Source organism: Saccoglossus kowalevskii, chromosome 4, assembly GCF_978046115.1.
Source record: "Saccoglossus kowalevskii chromosome 4, keSacKowa6.1, whole genome shotgun sequence".
In the NCBI taxonomy this organism is placed as follows: domain Eukaryota; kingdom Metazoa; phylum Hemichordata; class Enteropneusta; family Harrimaniidae; genus Saccoglossus; species Saccoglossus kowalevskii.
Genome location: NC_140644.1, coordinates 2522911 through 2549363, shown reverse-complemented (window position 1 = coordinate 2549363; position 26453 = coordinate 2522911). Strand labels below are relative to the sequence as shown.

General features: G+C 40.3%; 2 protein-coding genes across 9 annotated transcripts in view; both read right to left on the bottom strand.

The window, feature by feature from the left end:
* Positions 1–1409, bottom strand: part of LOC100373746 (TNF receptor-associated factor 2-like) — a 23347-nt gene extending 21938 nt beyond the window's left edge. The window contains exon 1 of one of the 2 annotated variants that reach the window (XM_085497647.1): positions 871–1409. The gene's annotated coding sequence lies outside the window, so the exon portion shown is untranslated. Of the gene's footprint in view, positions 1–62; positions 586–870 lie in introns of those variants that run through there. The other variant, XM_085497646.1, reaches the window with a different exon arrangement.
* LOC102801738 (uncharacterized) lies at positions 669–26453 on the bottom strand. 7 transcript variants are annotated; one of them, XM_085497649.1, is made up of 5 exons: positions 24407–24541; positions 10425–10680; positions 2992–3058; positions 2096–2541; positions 669–939 (listed from the first exon to the last, which is right to left on the bottom strand). In XM_085497649.1, exons 1-4 carry the CDS (start codon positions 24429–24431, stop codon positions 2104–2106), a joined length of 786 nt encoding a protein of 261 aa, XP_085353775.1. In that variant the 5' UTR covers positions 24432–24541; the 3' UTR covers positions 669–939; positions 2096–2103. The 7 variants fall into 7 exon arrangements, with proteins under 7 accessions (XP_085353775.1, XP_085353776.1, XP_077861544.1 ...); XM_085497650.1 differs by lacking the exon at positions 24407–24541 and adding an exon at positions 26267–26453 and having other exon boundaries at positions 669–2541; XM_078005418.2 differs by having other exon boundaries at positions 669–2541.

Here is a 26453-nt window from a genome sequence, read left to right as displayed (position 1 = left end):
GCCTGTTGGCTTTGTGCTCCCCAATTCATGCTTCCAGCACAAATAACGTGTTAATTAAAGACCTTCTAACTTGCTTGCTAGCCCTGAGTACAGTCCTGTAGGTTGGCCTCCTTCCGTTGATCATTCGGCCCTCACAGTCCTGAGAAGTCGCATAGACCGGGGATTCGACACTATTGTGAAAGAGTGTATCGGGCGATTTAAGAGGCATTCAGCTTTGCAGTTAAAAAATAAGCAGGTCGATACGTCTAACTATTCTAAATACCTTAACTGGAAGCGAAATTACATAAGATTTCCCACTAGGGTCGATAGAATCGACATTTTCCAACGTCAACCGAAAATATACGCCGCCATCTTGTTCTTGACGCATTCATAAACAAAACGTTGTTTCGTTGCGTAAAACTTGCTTTCGCCAACGTTCCAGTGCTGTAGGTTCATTTTTCGGCCACAAAAAAGGTATTTGTAATCGCTAGATTAGTCGATAGATGTTTTAGCTGGTTACAATCATGAAAACTGCAGAACGGTTCTCCGCCATAAATTTGTAGGCGGGTGTCGAATCCCCGGTCTATGCGACTTCTCAGGACTGTGGGGGCCGAATGATCAACGGAAGGAGGCCAACCTACAGGACTGTACTCAGGGCTAACTTGCTTGCATATATATTAACTGGTTCATAGGTCAAATATCAAAAATTTTATTGTATCTTTTACATGTGTTACGTCAGAAGGCAAATAATAATGAATAAGCAAGTATCCGTTATACAAGTCGCCTTGTCTTCATCTGTCTATATTATCAGCTACTGGTGATCTCAATGCGTTGAACGATGGGAAGCAATACATACAATAATCTCAAATATACAAATATAGAATAACGTACTTTACAGGTCATCGAAATGTACAAGTCCCAGTACTTCTTTACATTATAATGTAATTTCATTGGTGTGGACTTGCTGAAAACAACTATATCATTACTGCAACACTAAATGCAAGTTACATGCAGGAATATACTAATTCATTCATTTATAGTCAAATTACTGAATTAAATTATATATGCTGTATCCCGGTAAAAAATATTCATAAGCGTTCCACTGCATAAATGTCAAATGATTGAAAACGACATGTTCAACAATGTTAATGTAGTTTTCTACTATTAAAACAATACACAAAATCCTTGAAATCAGACAAGAGGGGTTAGGGGACTGTAATGTTTAAAATTCTGAAATAAAATCATAGGGTCATCGAACTATTTTTTTCACAAAACGTTCCCAAAAAATTATCAAAAATGCGTTTTAATGTTTACAATCCACTATATCGCAAAATTGTGTTCGGTGACCTATGCTAAAATTATATGTAGTATTACAAGTGTTACCTATGATTGTCACGAAAATGGGAGAATTTTGAATATTAGTATAAGATGTGCATAAAATCATATGGAAAATGTTCCAGAATTGCCGCTTTGGGGATTATTTTGCACTTGTTTTCTTGGAAACACATTCTCCCTTCTCTGTAAAAACATAAATATGAATGACCTGCATGTAAGGGAATCACCAAACAAGTTTAGAATGATTTACTGTGATAAATGTTTTTATGTTAAAGCGGGAGGGTCGTCATCTGCGCACGCGCGGGAATTGAGTCCCAAGCGACGATAACAACACACGCTAAAAACGCAAAGACTCGTAGGTAGACGCTTGTTTGTAAACAATGACACGCTATATGGCCATCTGATGCACGCGCAGGTGACGACTCCCCCGCTTTAAATTGTTGAATCGGTGTCAATCCTACTTGTAATATACGAAATAAATATCAATGCCATTTTGAATATTTCTGATCATGGACCTGCTTAATATCGGCGGTGAGTGCGGGGAAGGACGGACAGACTCATGAATAATATGCGTTACCGGGTGGTTTACTGAGCCGATGACAATGATTTTGAAGTAGCGCGGTCGTCTTTCGGTGTAAATATGTGATCATTTCTCATACAACAAAACGTTCACGGCTTTAAGAAATACAGTGGAAAATTCAATGAATAATTAACTCATAAATTGAGGATAAATCCTGTGTACAAACTAGGATTCAATTCCAAGTAATTTTATCATACAAACCGTCTGTTTTAATCGTGATTGCTATGAGACTCAAGGTTTATTAATGACTCAGCCTTTACTGAGAAATATGCTGAATCTTTCAGAGTTGTTTTGTCGTTTTCGTCTTTTTGTTCATGATGTAGTGGTGGTACAGTCAATGCTTGGTTTCTCCTTCCACTCGTTTCCTCAATGATTTTGGAAAGGATGTTATCTAATACGGCGTCGGGCTTAATTGACAGTTGTTGAAGACGTTGCTGTAGCTCAGTGATAATTCGTGTGATTTTGTGCGTCTGCCTTTCTTGATTTGCAATTATCTCCTCATTTTGTGATGTTAGTAAGCTGATCTTGCCCCGTAGCGTATTAACATCTTGATTCAGTTTACGTATTTCGTCTTTTGTTTCTAAATTAAATTTGCGGCCATCATCACAAGATGGGAACATGTATACAGCCTCCACTTTGTCTTGAACCTGTATTAAAGAGAGTGGTATGTGAGTGGTATCTATCTATGGGTAATATAATATTTATACGTGCTCTCTGAAATTGAATAATGAATCACTACTTGCGCACAACAGTTAGACCCAGGGGTCTATGCTATGAGAATGTTGTGTGTGCAAATATTATTGCAAGTATGAAAACAGCGACATCATGAACAATTACATCACACCTTTTGAGCTTGCTCATCGCAGCAAATATGATTACCATCTTGTAAATTATGTGTTCACTCTCTTTTTCACGTTAGGGGTTGACACTATTCAAACGTTTTTACACACACCTTCACTATTTGAAGAAAGTTGGTAAATAACCTAACTAGTAATATTGTAATACAATAGTTTATTTGTGGAACGTTTATTTTAATGATTCACTGGTGACAAGTGTACGTGTTCATTTCAATGTGTTTGGTATAAATATATTCTTACCTGACATGGTACATGCGCTGTCCCACCACCCTCGTCGATTTGCTCTGAACCCGCACGGTTTGCCTCACTGTAGAATGTAACACGATATAACAGTGACACAGAAACAAGTGTCAAATATTTCAAATACGTACGTACTACTTCCAAACCAGCTAACAACATTATCCACCGTCCAAACCAGCTAACAACTTTATTCACCCTCCAAACAAGCTAATAACATTATCTACCCTCCAAACAAGCTCACATACTATCAACCTTCCAAACTAGCTCACATTATCCAGACTCCAAACCAGTTCACAACATTATCCCCCTTCCAAACCAGCTCACATTATCAACCCTCCTTGCAAATCAGCTAATAATACTATACACTTTCTAAACTTTATCTACACTCCAAACCAGCTCACATTATCCACTCTCCAAACCAGCTAATGTCATTATCCACCCTACAAACCTGCTAATAACATTATCCCCTTTCCAAAGCAGCGCATACTATTATCCACCTTCTAAACCAGCTCACATTATCTACCCTCCATACCAGCCAAACACAATTTTCCATCCTCCAAACCAGCTTCCAAACCAGCTCACAACACTATTCACCCTCCAAACCAGGTAATATCATTATCCACCCTCCAAACCAGGTAACATCATTATCCACTCTACAAACCGACTGGGATCATTATCCACCTCCATACCATCTATAATAACATTATCTACCCTTCAAAACACCTAGCATCATTATGTACCCTCCATTAAACCAGCTCACAACAGTATCTATCCTCCAAACCTGCTAAAACATTATCCATCCTTTAAATCAGCTCACGACATTACCCACTCTCCAAAACAGTTCACAACATTATCTATCCTCAAAACCAGCTATAATCATTATCCACCCCCAAAACCAGCTCACAACATTATCTATCCTCCAAACCTGCTAAAACATTATCCATCCTCTAAATCAGCTCACAACATTACCCACTCTCCAAAACAGTTCATAACATTTCCCATACTCAAAACCAGCTCACATCATTATCCACCCTTCAAACTCCTAAAAACATTACCTACAAGCCAAACCAGCTAACTAAATTATCCATCCTTTGCATCAGCTATAAACATTATCCACTTTCCAAACCAGCTGAAAACATTCATTATCCATCCTCCAAACTAGCTATAAACATTATTCACCTTCCAAACCAGCTACTAGCATTATTTACTCTCTAAAGAAGCTCACATGATCAACCCTCCAAACCAGCTCACAACATTATCCACCTTCTAAACCAGCTCACAACATTATCTACACTCCAAACCAGCTCACGTTATCCACTCTCTAAACCAGCTAGTGTCATTATCAAACCTCAAAACCAGCTAATAACATTATGCAACCTTCAAACCAGGACATATTATCAACCATCCAAACTAGCTCACAGGATTATCTACCCTCCAAACCTGCTAATAACATTATCCACTCTCCAATATTACCCATCTTCTAAACCAGCTCACAACGTTATCTACCCTCAAAATCAGCTAACGACAATATTCAACCGCCAATCCAGCTAACGATATTATCCATTCTCAAAACTAGCTCACATTATCCAAATCAGCTCATAAAATCCACCCTTCAAACCAGCTAAAAGATTTATTCATTCTCCAAACAAGCTAATATCCTTATCTACTCATGCAAACAAGCTAACAACATTATTCACCCTCCAAACCAACTCACAACATTATCTAAACCAGCTAAAACATCATCGACTCTTAAAACCAGCTAACGACATTATCCACCCTCCAAACCGGCTAATATCATTATTCATCCTCCAAACCGACTGACATCATTATCCACGCTAAAAACCAGCTCACAACATTATCTGTCCTCCAAATAGTTATCCACCAATTTATGGTTTGACCCATCACAAATTGCAACAGAAATAATTTCTTCACAATACATTCCGGGGAGGTGCCTAGATTGACATACTAAAAGTCTGGGAAAATCTAGGCTTCTGAAATATACCTAATTTGCATATATTCAAAATTCAAAATGGTCGTTTGGTGCATTTTTACAACATAGAAAATACAACTATTAGGACATATCTTTAATTCTATATTTTTTAGATATTCAAGTTGCTGTGATATGGTTTGGTGTGTGTGAATGTATGTAATTGTGAAAGATTTGATTTAACAACAATCCATTTGCATAAATCCAATATGGCCCCCAAAATAGTATCATTTCAATGTGCAACCTCGGGCGGCCCCTCTGAGTCTGTTCCTCATAATGACTCCGTGAGCCATGCCGTGGGGTGAGGGGGGACCATCGATCCTAGTCACCAGATTTTCAACCCCCACCCTTGATCCTGAAACAGTCACTCTTGGTAGGACTGTCACTTCCGGGATCCAAAGTCCTGCATTCGGTATTGATTTGGATCCCGCTGAGTGCTGGGAACAGACTGATGGTGTTGATTGGCGGACCTTGAATTCAAAATTTAAAATGGTCGTTTGGTGCATTTTTACAACATAGAAATACAACTATTAGGACATATCTTTAATTCTAGATTTTTTAGATATTCAAGTTGCTGTGATATGGTTTGGTGTGTGTGAATGTATGTGATTGTGAAAGATTTGATTTAACAACAATCCATTTGCATAAATCCAATATGGCCCCAAAATAGTATCATTTCAATGTGCAACCTCGGGCGGCCCCTCTGGGTCTGTTCCTCATAATGACTCCGTGAGCCATGCCGTGGGGTGAGGGGGGACCATCGATCCTCGTCACCAGATTTTCAACCCCCACCCTTGATCCTGAAACAGTCACTATTGGTAGGACTGTCACTTCCGGGATCCAAAGTCCTGCATTCGGTATTGATTTGGATCCCGCTGAGTGCTGGGAACAGACTGATGGTGTTGATTGGCGGACCTTGGTCCCCGTGGGATAGGCCTAAGTCCTTAGGGTTGGGCAATTTTATGCTCAACCTTTTCCACTGGATCAAGTGCTACCCAATCAAGCAGTGTTTGGGACCAGAGCCAGCAGAGTCTGTAGTCAAATCTTGCGCCCGATCAGATTTTGACCAGTTAGTCGGAAACAATCCACACACTGAGAGCTGAGTGGTGATCTTCAACCTTCGAGTTGTGGTCAGCCAACTTGAACAATTTTTTTGCGATGAACGATGACAGAATGCACCAGCCTCCTAGACCAGCAGACAGACCTCCCCCACCCTCTTTTGAGGATGGAAGGAGCAGTCTCGGTGCTTCAGGATGCCACTGACCAGTTGGTACAGGTGAGGCCCGCGAGCCAGTTTGGCTTCTGCCAAAGCCAACATTAAGAACCCCAAGCTGAGAAAACGTAACGACCAAAGTCGGCACCCACTGGCCAGAAGTAGCCAGGAGGCAAGCATCCCAGCTCTTCCAGGGGAGGGAAGAGTGGTGACATGCTTCCCAGGGAGAAGGGGGTCGCCTGCCCACTTCACAGAGGAAGCAGGTTTGATGCTTCCGCTTGCGACAAGGGGGATGATCATATGTCCGGCGGGAGACAGAGTCAGAACCGACCGACTTCTAAAGGCCTTGCGGGGTCTCACCTCGGCACTACCATTCGGGGCACTACCAGGGGGCCCCGCAAAGCGGGAGCAATCCAATAGGAGGTAGATAGTTTGCTTACAAAGGGCGGTATACACAGGATAGGGAACCCAGCGTTAAGTCAGGGATTCTACTCGCAAGAATTGGTGGTTCCAAACGTAATGTAATGATTTAATGAGGAGGCAGCACCTGAATTTCTCTTGAGGATAATGAGATGCAACTGCTCCACAGACTGTTGCAGTCTCAGATGTACCTACAGAATAGACAACCTTGAATGTTCTGCAGTTTGTGGTCAGTGATGAGGATCTGGATGCACAAATGTAGTTCAGATATCTGATGAAGATAGCCATGATGATTAGCAATTACATTAATCAAACAAAAAACTTTTGGACAGAATTATAACTATTTAATACAGTTTGTTAAATCAAAATATAGTTTAAACAGTTTAAACGGTCTATTATGTATATAGTATAGCAGATTTGTAGATCCAACCAGGGTGTTTTATTCCTCTAGTTTTTTTTTTAGGTGTGACGGCCATGTTGGATTTATGCAGATGAAGCATTCATCTACCCAGGAAACCATTTATTTACATCTTTTCTGTACTGTACGATTCTGTTTAAAATTGTATCCAGCATCTTAAACTTATTACTTATGCCACGTAGAAGAGAAGCTAGAGTAGAAGTTACATTAAATAATTATATTATCGCGTCCATATTGGATTTATGCTAATTTTCATCTATCCAATCAACAAAATTTGCACTCTCATACCTTCTCCGAATAAAAACAGTACCATAGCATCATGTTTTTTTTTAAAATACCTCATTTAGAATTTAAGATATAACAGTTATATTTCCATGTTGTAAAAATGTGCAAAACGGCCATTTTAAATATATGCAAATTAGGCATATTTCTGAAGCCTAGATTGTCCAGAACTTTTAGTATGTCAATCTAGATACCTTTCCGAATAGCACTGTGAAAAAATTATTTTGGTTGCAATTTGTGAAAGGTTGGCCCCCTTTTTTGCTCACATTCATCCAGCAACCCCTAAATCAGCTGACATTATCCGCCCTCAAAACCAGCTACTAACATTATCCACCATTTAAACCAATATGATTAAAATCTGATGTAGTGTACGGGCTTTAATTATTTTGGCTATAAACTTATTTTAATTTAAATTTTTATTACTTTTGTTATTAATGCCTTTTTATTTTATGTGCGCTATAAAAGGAGGTCTGTGATTCGTTGACTGAAATCGTCGATAGTGGCTCTCGTTGAAATCTCGTTACATAGGCGTTGGATCAGATGTAGGTAGGGCGGAATTAAATAAAATCACAAAATCAAAATCAAAGTAAAATAATAAAATCAGGAATGGCATCATCCAAATCAGGAATGGCATTATCCACCCTGCAAACTAGCTAATAACCGTTTCCACCCTTTAATCCAGCTCACAACATTTATACCCTCAAAACCAGCTAACGATAGTATCAATCCTCAATAACTGGTCAAAAAAGCTAACCTGCCCTGCAAATCAGCGAATATTCCTTTCTCAAAACCAGCTCAGATCATTATCCACCCTCCAAACTAACTAAAACATTACCTACTAGCTATAAATATTATCCACCTTCCAAACCAGCTAATAAGATTGTCCACTATCCAAACAAGCGAATGTCATTATTTACCCATCCAAACAATCTCACAACATTATCCACCTTCCAAACTAGCTCACAACATTATCCATCCACCAAACCGGCTAACAACACTATCAAACATCGAAACCAGCTACCATTATTCACCCTCAAAATCAGCTAATAACAATAACCATCCTGCAAACCAGCTCCAATTATCAATCTTCAGAACCAGCTAACGACATTAACCATCATCCAAACCAGGTACGGCATTATCAACCCTCCGAAATTTCATAACATTATTCACCCTCCAAATCAGTTCACAGCATTATCCATTTTTAAAAACGAACTAGCAACATTATCCACCCTCCAAATCAGCTAATAACATCACCCACCTTCCAAATCAGGAACGGCATTATCCACCCTGCAAACTAGCTAATAACATTATCCACCCTTTAAACCAGCTCACACTATTATCCACCCTCCAAACCAGCTCACAGCGTTATCAATTTTTTAAAAACGAGCTAGCAACATTATCCACCCTCCAAATCAGCTAATAACATCATCCACCCTCCAAATCAGGAACGGCATTATCTACCCTGCAAACTAGCTAATAACAGTTCCCACCCTTTAACCCAACTCACAATATTATCCACCATCCAAACCAGCTAATAACATTATCCATCCTTTTTAACCAGCTCACAATATTATCTACCCTCCAACTCAGGTCACAGTATTATCCATCTTCAAAACCAGTAAACAACATTATCCATCCTCCAAACCAGCTAACGACATAATCTATGCTCCAAACCAGGTACGACATTATCCACCCTCCAAATCAGCTAATAACATCATCCACCCTCCAAATCAGGAACGGCACTACCCACCCTGCAAACTAGCTAATAACAGTTTCCACCCTTTAACCCAGCTCACAATATTATCTACCCTCCAACTTAGGTCACAGCATTATCCATCTTCAAAACCAGCCAACAACATTATCCACCCACCAAACCAGCTCACAACATTATATACCCTCAAAATGACATTATACACCCTTCAAACTAGCTAGTAACATTATCCACCCTTTAACCCACCTCACAATATTATCCACCCTCCAAACCAGCTTATAACATTATCCACCCTCCAAACCAGCTCACATTATTATCTACCCTCCAAACCAGCTAATACCATTATCCACCCTCCAAATCAACTCACACCCTTACCAACCCTCAAAACCAGCTGATGACATTATTCACCCGACAAACCAGCTAACGATATTACCAATTCTCCAAAGAAGCTAACCTGCCCTGCAAATCAGCAAATATTCCTACCTCAATACCAGCTCACATCATTATTCACCCTCCAAACCAACTAAAACATTACCCACAAGCCAAACCAGCTAACTGCATCAGCTATAAATATTATCCACCTTCCAAACCAGCTTTCAACATTAACTATCCTCCAAACCAGGGAATGAAAGTATACACCGTCCAAATCAGCTAACGACATTATCTACCCTCCAAACCAGCTCACAACATTATCCAGCAACCACTAAATCAGCTGACATTATCCACCCTCAAAACCAGCTAATAACATTATCCACCCTTTAATCCAGCTCACAATATTATCCACCCTCCAAACCAGCTTAATAATATCATCCATCTTCCAAACTAGCTAATAATATTATCCACACTTTGAACTCATTATCCACCCTCCAAACCAGACAATAATATTATAATAATAATATTACGCACCCTCAGAGCCGCTATTAACATTTTCAACTCTCCAAACCAGCTAATAACATTATCCACCCTTTAATCCAGCTCACAATATTATCCACCCTCCAAACCAGCTTAATAATATCATCCATCTTCCAAACTAGCTAATAATATTATCCACACTTTGAACTCATTATCCACCCTCCAAACCAGACAATAATATTATAATAATAATATTACGCACCCTCAGAGCCGCTATTAACATTATCAACTCTCCAAACCAGACAAAAAATTATCCACTGACTCTCCAAAACAGATGATAACATTATTCACCTTCCAAACCAGCTCACAATATTTTTCACCCTGCAAACCAGCTAATAACAGTATCCACCCTCCAATCCAGCTCACATTATCTACCCTCCAAATCAGCTCATAATATCCACCCTCTAAGCCAGCTAATTTTGTCCACCCTATAAATCAGCTAAGAACATTGTCAACACCAAACCAGCATCATATAATTTCTTAGACTTACCAAAGTATTTGTAACTTTTCAAAACATCCTACGGAGCAAATAACTTGACTGTTATGAACGTAGCGTGTTTCTGTACTAATTATTACCCGGCTACATAGCTTGCATTTAACTTCTGAAATTATTTCTTTGTTTGGGTTGTGGAGTCCATCCGTTCCCGTGTCTACGCTGGCCACGGTCTGGCAATGGACTGCGTCCTTTGTGTCTTGTCCCACTTCTATTCCGGCCATTGAGATACGTTGTGTATTTATACAGTGATCTGAAAGGGTAATATTACATTGACATTGATTTTGTAAGAATATAGAAAGTTTTAATCAACTTGAAATTGAAATGTATATATTTTAAAAAGTGCGAAGATTTGTTTAGGTTATTCCACGCTTTACGGAAAACAGATATGTTTTTCAGGGTCCCTGAAAACTGTAGGCCTGGAGCTTCTTTGTAGGGGTGTCCGGGTTTATAAGGTGCCGGGTTTATAAGGGTGTATGTCCATTTCATGCTTGTCCAGTTCGTGGCATCGGGTACTACCTGATGCTTACTTTATAGTACATCGTACATTCGTATGTTTCATAAATATGACAACTGCTCTAGAGAAAGTTTCAATTGACCGAGAAATGTTCCTGTCAATACCACTAAAATATACTATGTCCTCCTTTGGTTTATGATGTTTTATTAAAAACAAAACAAAATTTATTTCGGTAAAAAACTCACACTCATACGTTTACTGTCCGTAAACACACACAATGCCATGTCTCTTTGTATTTATGCAGATTGTATAGCCCTATAGATGTATTTATAAGCAGAGAGTGAATCACTTCTGTTAACTGTACATAACCTATAAAATAATGGGCATTGTGCTTTGAAAAATGTACTGTGTATCGTATCACATTGTGTCGTGGACATTGTGATACGAACTAGTTTTCAAAATATATTGGTCTGTATCCTTTTCTATTTTTAGAAGCAGTGGGAAAAACCGGTGAGTGGTGGTATCAAAACAAAGGTCGATTGATTAATTGACAGTTCTATTGAAACGAGGAGAATCTAGAGTGGGATCGACACGGGGAAAATCCCCATTAGTCATGCTGGTTAAAGTGCGATCGACACGCGGGGAATTCCACATATAAGAAAAAATGGTATTGAAATATAATATAAACAATACGTAAAATCCCACAAATCATTGATAAAAGTGTCTGTAAACAAGTCGCCAAGGATATAACTGCAAATATATTTTACTGAAGTGAAGACAATTTAAGCTGGTATTCCAAACGGTGTATATTTGAACTGGTAGCAATAAATTTCATCTGCGAGGTACTTCTATTCATTACACGTACTTACAAATACCTTCCTTCGTCTAATAAATACATGTGTGTATGTCGGAGGCGCTGATACACGCAGCTAACCTGTAAGTAAGCTTGGCTAATTTATGGAATGGCGGTTATTTTACGCGAAAACCTTATAAATTGGCACTGTGTGTATAAGGATATAATTATGTTTTGATAATAAATATTGACCTTAGATTTGAATTAATATCAGGATTCTGGTTTAACGCGTTTATGTTATTCAACTTGAAACCAAATTACTATCATTGTTACGATGTATATCACTAGAGTGATCGAATAGAAAACTCGGTCTGTACACGATGTTACCTTGTTCATCAGCTGGATCATCCATCCATTATTAGATAATTGTTAAGCGTCCACAATTTGAACTGATATTATCACTTCTGTGCAATATTAAATAATAAATGATGTCGATTCATCATATATTACCTTGTATATCCTTGTATTTTGTAGATTTCACTGAGCGTAACGACTTCTCGATGTGTTCTAGCCGTTTTGTTATGCGCGTTTGTCCTAGCGTGTCCGTTGAGCGTAATGACCGTGTTACTGGTGTGTTTATCCTTTTTGTCCTCCATCATTTCAGGGCAGGGTATTTGAGGAAATGAACTAAATTAGCTATTTATATTACTGATCTCCGTCTTCATCGTCTGCCATCGTCAACTTTACATTTTACCGTTTCTTACAAATGATTCTCTTTCAGATTTGTTTACTTTGTGACGATACTTTCAATTATCTAATTTTAGTGAATATTTTCGTCCCTTCGTTAATTTTGACTTTTTCCTGAAAATGGCTAGCCAAACTGCTTCGATATTTTATATGTAGACACTTTGGATGGAGCTCTCAGGTCTGTTCATTTACAACATCTACTTATATATTAAGTAACTACAACTAGTACCTCTGACAGATTGTTCATTTTGTGACAATAAATAACTTTCGTTTTCTAGTTCATTGAATATTTTTTAGCATTCTGGTAAAAAAATGCTTTTTCTATTTTTTCTTGGACCCAGATTTCTTAATTGTATGACAATAATCTTTATTCTCATATTTTATAACAAATATATTTTTAACGTATTTTTGACGTATCACCACTGGCAACTTGATTGTTTATATTTTATTTGTAGGTAATATGGGTGGGCTACTGCTAGTTTAATTTGATTAATTTCTCTATCAATTTCTAATCTTAGTAAATTTACTTGTTATCTCGAGAATATTATATTGATGTTCCTTTCAAATTCTTGTTAAGCATCTAAGACAGCAGAGCTCGGCCAACCGATAGGCTGCTCTGTTATTATTTATTGTTCAAACCTACTGTTGATCTTCAGAAATGTGTTTTGTGTCATAGCCCCGTCACACCATAACGTTTTGGTCAGCGTTCTCTGAACGTTCCAATCGTCCAATTTCCGAGCGTTCTGGAACGAGGTAGACACATCCAGCGTTCGATTAACGAGTGCCCCTAACGTATGACTAGCGTGTTCCTAACGCACGGGGAGCGCGTAATGAGCGACCATATAAGATACCCCTGGAAATCATTGACGTGTGCTAACGTGTCACTAGCGCGCGACGAACGACTTTTAAACGTTAAGTGAGCGTGTTGAGCGTGTATCTAACGTTAGGTCGTTAATCTGACGTTAGTCGCACGCTTTATGTGCGCTAAGGGTACGTTCAGCGGTCGTTGACAGGTCGCTAGTGAGTTGTTCACTGCAAAGCGAGCGATTGGTAACAACTAAGTAACGCTAGAGCAACGACTGACTAACGATTGTCGAACGCGTCGAACGTTAGCAAAACGATCGAAGAACGTTATTTAACGTTTAACAGCGTTTAAAAATAAACGTTGAAGAACGCTGGTCTCAAATGAGAACTTTTGTGCATGTTCAAAACTTTTTTTTGGATCAGCGTTCTCCGCCGATTCCCGACGATCAGCAACGATTACCGACGTTCACAAGCGTTCATGGCGCTCTTCTGGCGCTGTCCCAGCGACTTTGGGCGACTACCAACGTTTCCTCGAACGCCAGAGAACGCTAGCCAGAACGTCATGGTGTGACTGCGCCTTCACATTGCTCTAGAATAAGACATGGCTATCTAGTCATATCTTGCTATCACAAGACCTGATTTCAGGTAGTTTCATGTGTAACATACGTGCTGTTTTCTATTTTTAGCAACAAAGGGAAAATCCAAGTGAGTAGTAATAAATAAAGGTCGTTGTCATAACATTGTACGGAATTTATATAGCAACGGGGGAATCCCCATTAGTCTATCTGGCAGAAGTGTACGCCGATTGTTGTTGATACGCGGAAAACTCCACGTTTCAGAAAATGTCTGTATATAATTCAACAAGTATGTAACAGCAAATACATGTGACTGGAGTGAATACAGTTTTGTTACCGGCTGTTGTTTCCAACGGTGTATGATTGGAGCAGAAAACAACTCGTGGCCCAGGGAACAAACATGCCAGAGGCGGCGGCACTAAATTGTGCACGAGGCGGCGAGATCTGCTCATAAACCTTGCGCCGAAGACGCGACCTTACTAGGTGGCATGCCCCCTTCTTACAAATTTTGAAATCTAGACTGTCTGAAACGCTATTCCCTGCATTTTGAGGGGACCATTTTTTCGAGGGGACGATTGCCCCTCTGAACCCCCCCCCCCCTCCGTGCCGCCGCCACTGCATGCGTGTATGTTGAGAGGGGTTAGGAATGATATACGCAGCGAACCTGCATCTAATGGAATGATACAAACAGATAACATGCTACGTGTATGTTTTTGAGGGGGGTAGTACCCACATAAAACAGAACATGTATATAAAGTCGGTTAATTTGTAGAATGGCGGACATTTTTTAACTATCTAGTCACTGCTATATACGATGAGTGAACACATTACATCGGGAATTAGTTGCAAATTAAGAATAAATAAAATCATTAAATTATACCAGTTATATATATATTGTAGTATTTTAATAATACCACTGGGTCTTCCGGTCGCTCTTGTTCGCTCGAGCTTCGACAGGTTTGCGATGCCGGCCCGATGCTGTGCAAGGGTACAACATTATTCGACAATCATTGGTTATCATGGTGTCAAATGTGTCGGCATCTAGAAAATACACAACTTTGCTATTAGGAATAACATTTCGCTAGTTGTTGGTTGCCATGCTCGTTCTAATTTTTAAGTCGGCCGAGGAAACCCCTCGTTGCACCGTTATCTCGTTCTCTTTCCCTCTTGCAAAAGTTTACAAACTCTATATTACAAGTAAAATCTCTAAGGCGTGCGATGGTTTACTGCCCCAGTATAAACTCTCGCCAAATTGGCGATGCACGGGATAGTTGTTTTATGTATACTTATACACTGACTGCTTTAATTTAATTTGAAGTACTAGGCAAATCAACATACACTATATGTGGAAACTGGCCACTCACAAGCCATGGCCACACATGTTTTACGCCAACACTTTCAGAACAGCTAATTCACAATGGTGAATTATAGCCAGTAACGTCATAGCTTGACTCTTATTAGGCCAGACTTTTTTATTCCTTGTTTCTTGAGTTTTTAAAAGGCAATTTTTTGAGGAGGGCGAAAATAAAATTAATTCTTTTTTTCCATTAGATTTGTATGATTCTCAAAAAAATTGTGAGATTATTGATCGGAGAGAAGAAATGAACGAAAATGTTATTCCATGTATAACCTTGTTTCTCATCTGCGCGAGACATTGGTACTTTGATCATGATACTCCCACGAAAACGCAACTTGGATTTGTTATGCGGCGAGCGGTAACAAAATGAGGATAAAAATAATATTTTGTTAGAATTTTTATGCGCTTACAAGTCGGCGGGCGCGAGAAATTACGCTGAAATAAAATTTTATTTTTATTTCATTTTCGGATCCTGTTCATTCGGTGGGTTCGCGAAACAAGGGATAATAAAAGTAAGGTTACATTTTGTGAGTTTTCGTGATATGAGCAAAATAGTGTGTTATTCCAATTCCAATTACAAAACACCCTTAATGAGGAAATAGTGTAGTGTCCGACGAGTAACTATGAGCATGCGTGCAATGTCAAAGACCGCTCCTCCTTCAGGATGACACAAAATACAGAAAAAGTGCACATCGCTTAGAGCAGAGATTCTGTACGATATAACAGCCATGTATATATATATATATATATAGTCATGTATATATACACATATATTCATTTGCCGGGTTTAAATAAAAAAGGACATTTTTAAACACAAGCAGTCTACTGTCTAAAGTTATATTGTCATATTTGAAAAAAAATTGTAGAAATCGTTGGAAGGTAATTATGTTTCAACGTATCGGTCAATCCAATAAAAAGATCCTAAAAAGCTCACGAGAACATTTGTAATTTAATTCCCTAAGCAAATATTACCACGAAATGTTAACGACCGTATTCTCCTATATCCCAGCTTTCTGAAAACATAAACATTCCCATAACTGCATGCTTAGTAGCTACCGGGGGTCCTAATAAGACTTAATAACAATTAAACTAGTACACGTTTACAATTCTTCCTACCTCTCAATCAGAAAATGTGTTACGAGAAAGTTATTATCTTAGATGAAGCATTTACTACTTACCTACTGATTTGAGTTTTGTGAAAGGAGACAACTATTACTGTATTATTGAGAGTGTCATAAATAGGTGTTTAGTTAACATACAATCTACAGTACTAGTACGTGTGACGATGAGAAGTATTTTTTATCTTGTATATCCTACTTGCTGATGTTTCTCGGGTACTGCAATAGACGGGTTTGTCCCATCACGTACACCGAGCATAGTGGAATGCACTTTGTGATTGGTGTATTTATCATATAACGCTCACGAGTGATGTGATTGGTTTGTTTGTTTGTCCCACCACGTACACACGTACACTGTGATTGGTGTATTTATTATAACACGCTCGCGAGTGATGGTTGATAGCCGATGTGATTGGTTTGTTTGACCTATCACGCTCAATGCGCGTAGTGGAATTCACTCTGTGATTGGTGTATTTATCATATCACGCTCGCGAGTGATAGTTAATATCCAATGTGATTGTTCATCCAGTGATGGTTGGCCCTCGTGATTTGTGTTTGCGTCCCATTACGCTCATCCAGAGGTGATTAGCCCCTGTGATTGGTGTTTGCGTCCCATCACGCTCATCCAGTGGTGGTTAGCCCCTGTGATTGGTGTTTGCGTCCTCTCACGCTCATCCAGTGGTGGTTAGCCCCTGTGATTGGTGTTTGCGTCCTATCACGCTGATCCAGTGGTGGTTAGCCTTTGTGATTGGTGTTTGCGTCCTATCACGCTCATCCAGTGGTGGTTAGCCCCTGTGATTGGTGTTTGCGTCCTATCACGCTCATCCAGTGGTGGTTAGCCCCTGTGATTGGTGTTTGCGTCCTATCACGCTCACCCAGTGATGGTTAGCCCCTGTGATTGGTGTTTGCGTCCTATCACGCTCATCCAGTGGTGGTTAGCCCCTGTGATTGGTGTTTGCGTCCTATCACGCTCATCCAGTGGTGGTTAGCCCCTGTGATTGGTGTTTGCGTCCTATCACGCTCATCCAGTGGTGGTTAGCCCTTGTGCTTGATGTTTACGTCCCACCACGGTCATCCAGTGGTGGTTGGCCCCTGTGATTGGTGTTTGCGTCCTATCACGCTCATCCAGTGGTGGTTAGCCCCTGTGATTGGTGTTTGCGTCCTATCACGCTCATCCAGTGGTGGTTAGCCCCTGTGATTGGTGTTTGCGTCCTATCACGCTCATCCAGTGGTGGTTAGCCCCTGTGATTGGTGTTTGCGTCCTATCACGCTCATCCAGTGGTGGTTAGCCCCTGTGATGGTGTTTGCGTCCTATCACGCTCATCCAGTGGTGGTTAGCCCCTGTGATTGGTGTTTGCGTCCTATCACGCTCATCCAGTGGTGGTTAGCCCCTGTGATTGGTGTTTGCGTCCTATCACGCTCATCCAGTGGTGGTTAGTCCCTGTGATTGGTGTTTGCGTCCTATCACGCTCATCCAGTGGTGGTTAGCCCCTGTGATTGGTGTTTGCGTCCTATCACGCTCATTCAGTGGTGGTTAGCCCCTGTGATTGGTGTTTGCGTCCTATCACGCTCATCCAGTGGTGGTTAGCCCTTGTGCTTGATGTTTACGTCCCACCACGGTCATCCAGTGGTGGTTGGCCCCTGTGATTGGTGTTTGCGTCCTATCATGCTCATCCAGTGGTGGTTAGCCCCTGTGATTGGTGTTTGCGTCCTATCACGCTCATCCAGTGGTGGTTAGCCCCTGTGATTGGTGTTTGCGTCCTATCACGCTCATCCAGTGGTGGTTAGTCCCTGTGATTGGTGTTTGCGTCCTATCACGCTCATCCAGTGGTGGTTAGCCCCTGTGATTGGTGTTTGCGTCCTATCACGCTCATCCAGTGGTGGTTAGCCCCTGTGATGGTGTTTGCGTCCTATCACGCTCATCCAGTGGTGGTTAGCCCCTGTGATTGGTGTTTGCGTCCTATCACGCTCATCCAGTGGTGGTTAGCCCCTGTGATTGGTGTTTGCGTCCTATCACGCTCATCCAGTGGTGGTTAGTCCCTGTGATTGGTGTTTGCGTCCTATCACGCTCATCCAGTGGTGGTTAGCCCCTGTGATTGGTGTTTGCGTCCTATCACGCTCATTCAGTGGTGGTTAGCCCCTGTGATTGGTGTTTGCGTCCTATCACGCTCATCCAGTGGTGGTTAGCCCCTGTGATTGGTGTTTACGTCCTATCACGGTCATCCAGTGGTGGTTAGCCCCTGTGATTGGTGTTTGCGTCCTATCACGCTCATCTAGTGGTGGTTAGCCCCTGTGATTGGTGTTTGCGTCCTATCACGCTCATCCAGTGGTGGTTAGCCCCTGTGATTGGTGTTTACGTCCTATCACGGTCATCCAGTGGTGGTTAGCCCCTGTGATTGGTGTTTGCGTCCTATCACGCTCATCCAGTGGTGGTTAGCCCCTGTGATTGGTGTTTGCGTCCTATCACGCTCATTCAGTGGTGGTTAGCCCCTGTGATTGGTGTTTGCGTCCTATCACGCTCATCCAGTGGTGGTTAGCCCTTGTGCTTGATGTTTACGTCCCACCACGGTCATCCAGTGGTGGTTGGCCCCTGTGATTGGTGTTTGCGTCCTATCACGCTCATCCAGTGGTGGTTAGCCCCTGTGATTGGTGTTTGCGTCCTATCACGCTCATCCAGTGGTGGTTAGCCCCTGTGATTGGTGTTTGCGTCCTATCACGCTCATCCAGTGGTGGTTAGCCCCTGTGATTGGTGTTTGCGTCCTATCACGCTCATCCAGTGGTGGTTAGCCCCTGTGATGGTGTTTGCGTCCTATCACGCTCATCCAGTGGTGGTTAGCCCCTGTGATTGGTGTTTGCGTCCTATCACGCTCATCCAGTGGTGGTTAGCCCCTGTGATTGGTGTTTGCGTCCTATCACGCTCATCCAGTGGTGGTTAGTCCCTGTGATTGGTGTTTGCGTCCTATCACGCTCATCCAGTGGTGGTTAGCCCCTGTGATTGGTGTTTGCGTCCTATCACGCTCATTCAGTGGTGGTTAGCCCCTGTGATTGGTGTTTGCGTCCTATCACGCTCATCCAGTGGTGGTTAGCCCCTGTGATTGGTGTTTACGTCCTATCACGGTCATCCAGTGGTGGTTAGCCCCTGTGATTGGTGTTTGCGTCCTATCACGCTCATCTAGTGGTGGTTAGCCCCTGTGATTGGTGTTTGCGTCCTATCACGCTCATCCAGTGGTGGTTAGCCCCTGTGATTGGTGTTTACGTCCTATCACGGTCATCCAGTGGTGGTTAGCCCCTGTGATTGGTGTTTGCGTCCTATCACGCTCATCTAGTGGTGGTTAGCCCCTGTTATTGGTTTGCTGAGCATAGTAAAACGTCCTTTATGACTTGTAGCTGCTGTATTGGTCCCTAAATTTTCATTTCCTCAGGCCCTGTAGTTAGGCGGTATTACATATTAAATTATTATACTATATGCAGTATTTTATAAACCGCAATCTTACACGATAACTTAAGAAATATATATTTAATTAATAGGCCAGTTGAAAAGCGGTTATTTCAATTTCGAAAACTATATTCACTAAGAATAGTGTGTTCCACTGAAGATATGACGTTATAAACTAGTGGATATTTGTAATATGCATATTTTACAGTAATGATATCTATGTTTTGGATTATTACACACATCACGGAAGGGAGAAATGTGTGCCATATATTACGTACGATGGTATTATAAATAAAGTCTCGTTTGTTTTGTTACCAAATACGATTAAGAAGTAACTCTGTACTTGTCCCTGGTAAATTTATTATTACAAGATCAGGACGCGAACAAGGAAGGTGATAGTACAGAGTTGTTCTAGTTCATAGATTAAACCATATTTCATATTCAGTTTTATTGTTCTGTTCTACTGCGATTTTTTTTTTGAGGGCGTCCAATTGATTAATTGGCCTGGCAATTGTTCGATATTAACTTTGCTTATGGACGTCTTATTATACGCTAAACTAAATACACATATTCGGGGGGGGGGGGGTTAAAACCGAAATCACCCCCCTGCCCGAAGCCAGTCAGCGATGCCATTACACTAGAACAACGATTTTCTCGATTTTTAGAATTTCCGCTGATGAATTTTTCAACTCGCAAACGTTCGATTTTTCCACTGTTATAAGAATCAGAAAATATTTTTTTCATAGTATTGTGTTTCCAAAGTTGCACAAATCTCCGATAGAGTAGGGGTTAGAGGTGACAACGAAACTCTTTCAAACTCTAATTCACCTCCCGCACACCAAACCTCGACACCTCAGAGGCGGCGGCACGAAATTATGCCCTGGGGGTGTAAGATCTGCTCACCATCCCTGACGCCCGATGCGGGACCTTACTCGGGTCGTCCGAGGCATGTCCCCCACCTCCCCAAATTTTTTTGAGTTTGATTCGGGCGATTGCTCCTCCATTCCCCCCCCCCCGTGCCGCCGCCACTGCAACTGGTTAAGTTAACAGAAATGTCTGCAAATTACATTTTTCATTTTTTTATATGTCATGGAATTCTGGGAAAAAATAAAAAAGTATGCCACTCACTTCTTTTGGTATATACGCATACGAAATGAGCTGTAGCTTATTACAAGTCTATATAAGGACAAAAAACCAAGAATAACAGAAGTAAAATGAGTCACACGTCAGATAGGTGGGAGTAAGTATCACGTATCCGCTAGCTAATAATGTCGTAGGGCATAGTTCAGTCTGCTATGTTTTTGTATTACAAAATCATCATTTTGTAAACTTTGAAGACTAAATTAAAACATTTCTACGGCAGTTTTAAATTAAAATTTATTCTTGACAATTAGCAATATAATTAACATACAACGTTCTCAAGTAACTGACACATTAATTATGCACATGACAATCGTCCTTTGTTTAGGCTTTTGTTTAGTGTTCTCCCTGCTTCGCAAACGTACATTCGGCCCCAGAAATGTCTAGTTAGTAATATAATAGCACCACAAGACCTGTTTTCAGTAAATTGAGTGTTTTTTTCTATTTCAGCAATAGTGGGAAAAACCCGGTAAGTAGTCTAATAACAATGCCTGTCGCGAATTCACAATGATCTATTTATAGCAACGGGGAAATTCCAATTAGTAATGCGGCGTACGTCGATTGGGGGCGGTACAGTTATTATATAAATGACGTTATTGTCCATGTTTTTGTATTTATCATGTGCCAAATCCTATAAATCATTAATAAAAGTCTGTATAAAGGTATGTAATATATTATTAAGCATGCTTTATTGCAGGGAATACTGTTCATTGGCTGCGCGGTATTCTCTAGCATTGGTAGGACATACGAGTGTTCTGCAAAATCTAAAACAACCCATCGACTGATTTTTAAATTAAGATGTATGGCACCCCTCTTTTCGATAAAATGCTGATTATGGAATTATCAACACACCTATACTTTAAAGTCATCGCGATACTGTATTGCCTGAATGCACATTTTACGATAATCTTGCGATCATTTTTTCCAACCTTGTACTCACAATTTAATGAAATATAGCCCATTTGTCTGAAAAGCCTGCAAAAATTCTCATGTCTATGCAGTGGCGTGATTTTATTTCAGTTCTGCTACATTATTGCTGCTTTTGAAATAAACAAACGGATTTATAATCATGCTGTGATTTCTCTTGCGCAGCTAGGAATTTACGAACGGGTTTGAACTTAGCAATGGGTTCATATTCATATAAGAATATTGTGTACATTTTAATGTACTGTGGTACGTCAATTTAACATAACACCGCACCACTCCCAATTTGGTCTGATACTTTTTTGTTGTTTGCACGAATATCCTGAATAACAAATAGACAGATGAAACGGCATATATCACGGGTTTGTCTTGGCTTTGTCATAGATGTATATAGTTTAACGATCTTTATGGGCCGCAGGACAAATATGGATGATTTCCACTGTAACTAGATGCCCCGCTGTTCGTTTGCCATCTCATAGTACATGGACGGCACGATAATGCATATGTACAATATAAAACAAGTACAAGTCAATAGGTAGTTACGTTTACATAAATATGCATTTTAACGTGATTTTCCGAGCCCCCGTGATATAATCAAAACAGTATGTTATTTTTAATAGACACACTGACACCAAATAGAGAAATAGTAGTTGTTATAGAAGTCGCAGTACAGTATCTTACGTAAAATGGGAAGTACTTTTGACCTTGTTTGTCCTATCACGCCAACTGAGAATACTGGAACGTTCCCTGTGATTGGTGTATTTATCATATCACGTTTCACAGAGTGTGGTGGTGGTAGCAAATGTGATTGGTTGGTTGTTCTATAACGTTTTAATACTGAGCATGATGGGATTCCACTTGTCATTCGTGTTATGTACGTTTCCACGAGCACTTTAAGCGAGCGTAATTTAGGCAGTGATGTTACAGGCAACGGCAAACAAATATGATTATAGTGATTGTTTAGGCTTTTCTTGACGGCTTTATTTCCTCATCTTGGCGTGAAGTGGTTCCAATTAATGTTTCAGTGCACGAAACTGAGTAAATGTGCAAACTGGAAGGCACTTCGACAGTGCAACCCCTCACAAACTCGAACTCAAATGGTATACACAGGGGCGGATAAAGGATTTTTTTTATGGGTGTGGGGGTCCAAACTTTAAAATCGCCAGACTAAGTTAATGATTAATTTATATTATACAAAAACAAATTGAATACATTTTTCAACGTGGGGGGGGGGTCCGGACCCCAAGAACCCACCCCTAGATCCGCCACTGATACATTCACTATACTCACATTATAAGCTTCTAAAAAAGAAAGACTAAATTTAGTTTGGAATAAGTTTGTTCACTAAAAGAAGCACTACCTGGCAATAGTGAAGCAACTGGATCCATATCTCTCCTAAAATGTAATGGTTTGGTTTATATTTGAAGGACAACCTAATTTTTGTGTGTGAAAAAACTGTTTCTATGGTAACCGGTAGCCCTCATTTAATGCATTGGACCTTGCATTAAATGACAACCTCTCCTGAAAAATGTATGCAAATACACACAAAATCCATCCCAAAAGTGCTGTTTCCATGGTTACCTCACCCATATCTGTACCAATTCCCGGGATCGCAGCTACGTCACTGTGTATTTTCATGGGCTATACGGAAGCTGTTGTAGAACACAGCTAAAGTCGAGAAAACTCTGATTATTATACTGTAACTGTGAGTCCGACTATTATACCACGTCCGTTCCCGAATTCCCATTTAGGATAGGTCAAACGGGAACTATATGATACTAATGCTACCTACTCGTCACCGCGATGTGGTGAACGCTACAAGTACGAGCAATGCCAAACAATTCAGTTCAGTGCGACTTTGTTTTAATCTGGCGTTGATTCGTTTCAGTTGAAGCTGTGCGACATCCTGCTATACAAATATATACAGATAATATACATAGTAGCTGACTATAATGTATATAATCTATACCTTATACCAGTGTATTTTATCCCTGGACCATAGACACGTCTTTACTGCCTAAGTCACTGAGTCGTTATGAATGGCTCCTCATCGTGCGATGTGTGGTGGCGCTGTCATTTTAGGAGATGACTCATTGAATCTTATGACCGATTCGAAACGAAACGAAAATTCCGACCATGTACTTACTAAGGGGGGGGGGGTATTCCTACCAGCAGATATACATGTACGGGTAAAACGGTCCCATATCACGGGATTGTCGTGTAATAACCGCTTATCATTTCTACTGGAACTGACACACTCGTTCTTAATCGATGTTTGTTGGCCATCTCATAGTATGTGGGGAGCGTGATATCGCATATGTTCAACATAAAACAAGTACAAATCAATAGGTGGCTACTTTCACGTAAATGTGCAGTTTAACGTGATTTCCATAGCCCCCGTGATATAACCAAAACAGTATGTTTTCTTAATAGACCTACTGACACTAAATGAAGAATTAGTTTGTGTTTTACAATCTCAGACAGTATCTACGTAAACTGGGAAGTACTTAACTTTTTACCTTGTTTGTCCTATCACGCCCACTGAGCATACTGGAACGTTCCCTATGATTGGCGTATTTATCATATCACGTTCACAGAGTGTGGTGGTAACAAATGTGATAAGCCTACCTGTCCAATCACGCCGACTGGGCATAGTGGAATGTTCACTATGATTGGCATATTTATCATATCACGCTCACAGTGTGTGGTGGTGGTGGTAACAAATATGATTGCCCTATCTGTCCCATCACGCCGATTGAGCGTAGTGGAATGTTCACTATGATTGGAGTGTGGTGGGCGTTGCAAATGTGATTGGTTGGTTGTTCTAATATGTTTTAATACTGAGCATGATGGGATTCCTCTTGTCATTCGTGTCATGTACGTTCATACGAGAACTCTAAGCGATCGTAATTTAGGCAGTGATATTACAGGCAACGGCCAACAAATATGATTATAGTGATTGTTTAGGCTTTTCTTGACGGCTTTATTTCCTCATCTTGGCGTGTAGTGGTCTCAAATAATGTTTCAGTGGACGAAACTGAGTAAATGTGTAAACTGGAAGGCACTTCGACAGTGCAACCCCCTCCTATACGCACATTACATATCCTCAATAATATCTCTACTCTATTGTAAACATTCACCATACACATTATAAACTTCTAAAAAGAAAGACTAAATTTAGTTTGGAATAAGTTTGTTCATTAAAAGAAGCACTACCTGGCAATAGTGAAGCAACTGGATCCAGATCACTCCTAAAATATAATGGTTTGGTTTATATTTGAAACTCAATATTTGTTTTTATTAAACTTGTCAGTGTTAGAAATCCGTTTCTATGGTAACTGGACCTTGCATTAAAAGACATTTTCTCGTGAGAAATGTATTAAAAACCATCCCGAAATTGCAGTCCGTATCATTTCCATATCTCTTCCAATTATGGGGAAGCAACTTCGTCACAGAATGTTTCATGTTGCTTAGACGCGCACCACTGTACCATGTATTTATATGGACTTTGCGCGAGCTGCCGTGGAATGCCGGTCGAGCCGGTGAAAACAGCTAAAGTCGAGAAAACAGCGCAAACTCAACTTTGAAGTAATCCTGATCAACCAAATTTATATACGTTGCACGTGTAGGGGTTATCTTGTTACACTGTTCAGGGGAGTCTCTACAACTAGCCCAAAGTGTTATAGCTTGGCGTGTAAGAAAACCACACAATCGCTACCATACTAGCTGACACATTTACCCCTGGGTGAAAGAAGCACACTTGAAGTAATGTTTCACCGACATAACAATTAATATACTGTAACTGTGAGTCTGACTATTATTCCTTGTCCCTTCCCGAATTCCAATTTAGGATAGGTCAACTGGGAGCCATAGTATACTAACGCTACATGCTCATCATGTCGAGGTGTGAACATCAACACTGGGTCCTAACAATTTAGTCCCGTGTGACTTTGTTTTATTTTAATATGGTGTTGATTTGTTCCCCTTATATCTGTTCGCCATCCTGCTATACAAATATATACAGATAATGTACATAGTAGCTGACTATAATGTATATATAATCTATACTTTATACCAGTGTATTTTATCCCTGAATCATCCACACGTCCTCACCACCCAAGTCACCGAGTCGTTATGAATGACCCCTCGTCGCGTCGATCGATGTGTGGTGGCGCTGTCGTTTTAGGAGATGAGTCATTGCATCATATGACCGATTCGAAACTAAAGTTTTAATCTGACTCATTCATGGTTCTAGGTCCAATGTAAAACAACAACAACTCCGAGCACGATTTTTTTTTGGGGGGGGGGGTATTCATACCAGCAGTTACACATACACTTAGTGTAACATCGAACGTGACAGCGTCAAATCGTTGTATTCTTTAGATTTGTAATATTTGGAATTTCATTAATATGATTAATATACATTGTGTCAAGTCGCAAAAATCCAAATTATGTCGAACATTATTATATATATTAAAATAAACTTACAATAGCACATGTGTCTTGTTACAATATATCACACTGCGACGTCCGTTGTTACATCAACAAACATACTAGTATATGTAAAGTGCGACATATTCAGTGCCGAAGGTTGCCATGGTAACTGAGAATACACTATTTTGAGACATACTAAGAAATATATGTAATGGGAAGGTGACCCAATATTCCTCGTTTT

Coding starts and splice junctions, on each gene's coding strand:
- LOC102801738 (XM_078005418.2), bottom strand. CDS start 24,431: ATGCCCAGTCGGCGTGATTGGACAG. Junction 10,681..24,406: donor CAGTCGGCGTGATTGGACAG/GTAGGCTTATCA, acceptor TTACCCTTTCAG/ATCACTGTATAAATACACAA. Junction 3,059..10,424: donor GAAAAGTTACAAATACTTTG/GTAAGTCTAAGA, acceptor TACATTCTACAG/TGAGGCAAACCGTGCGGGTT.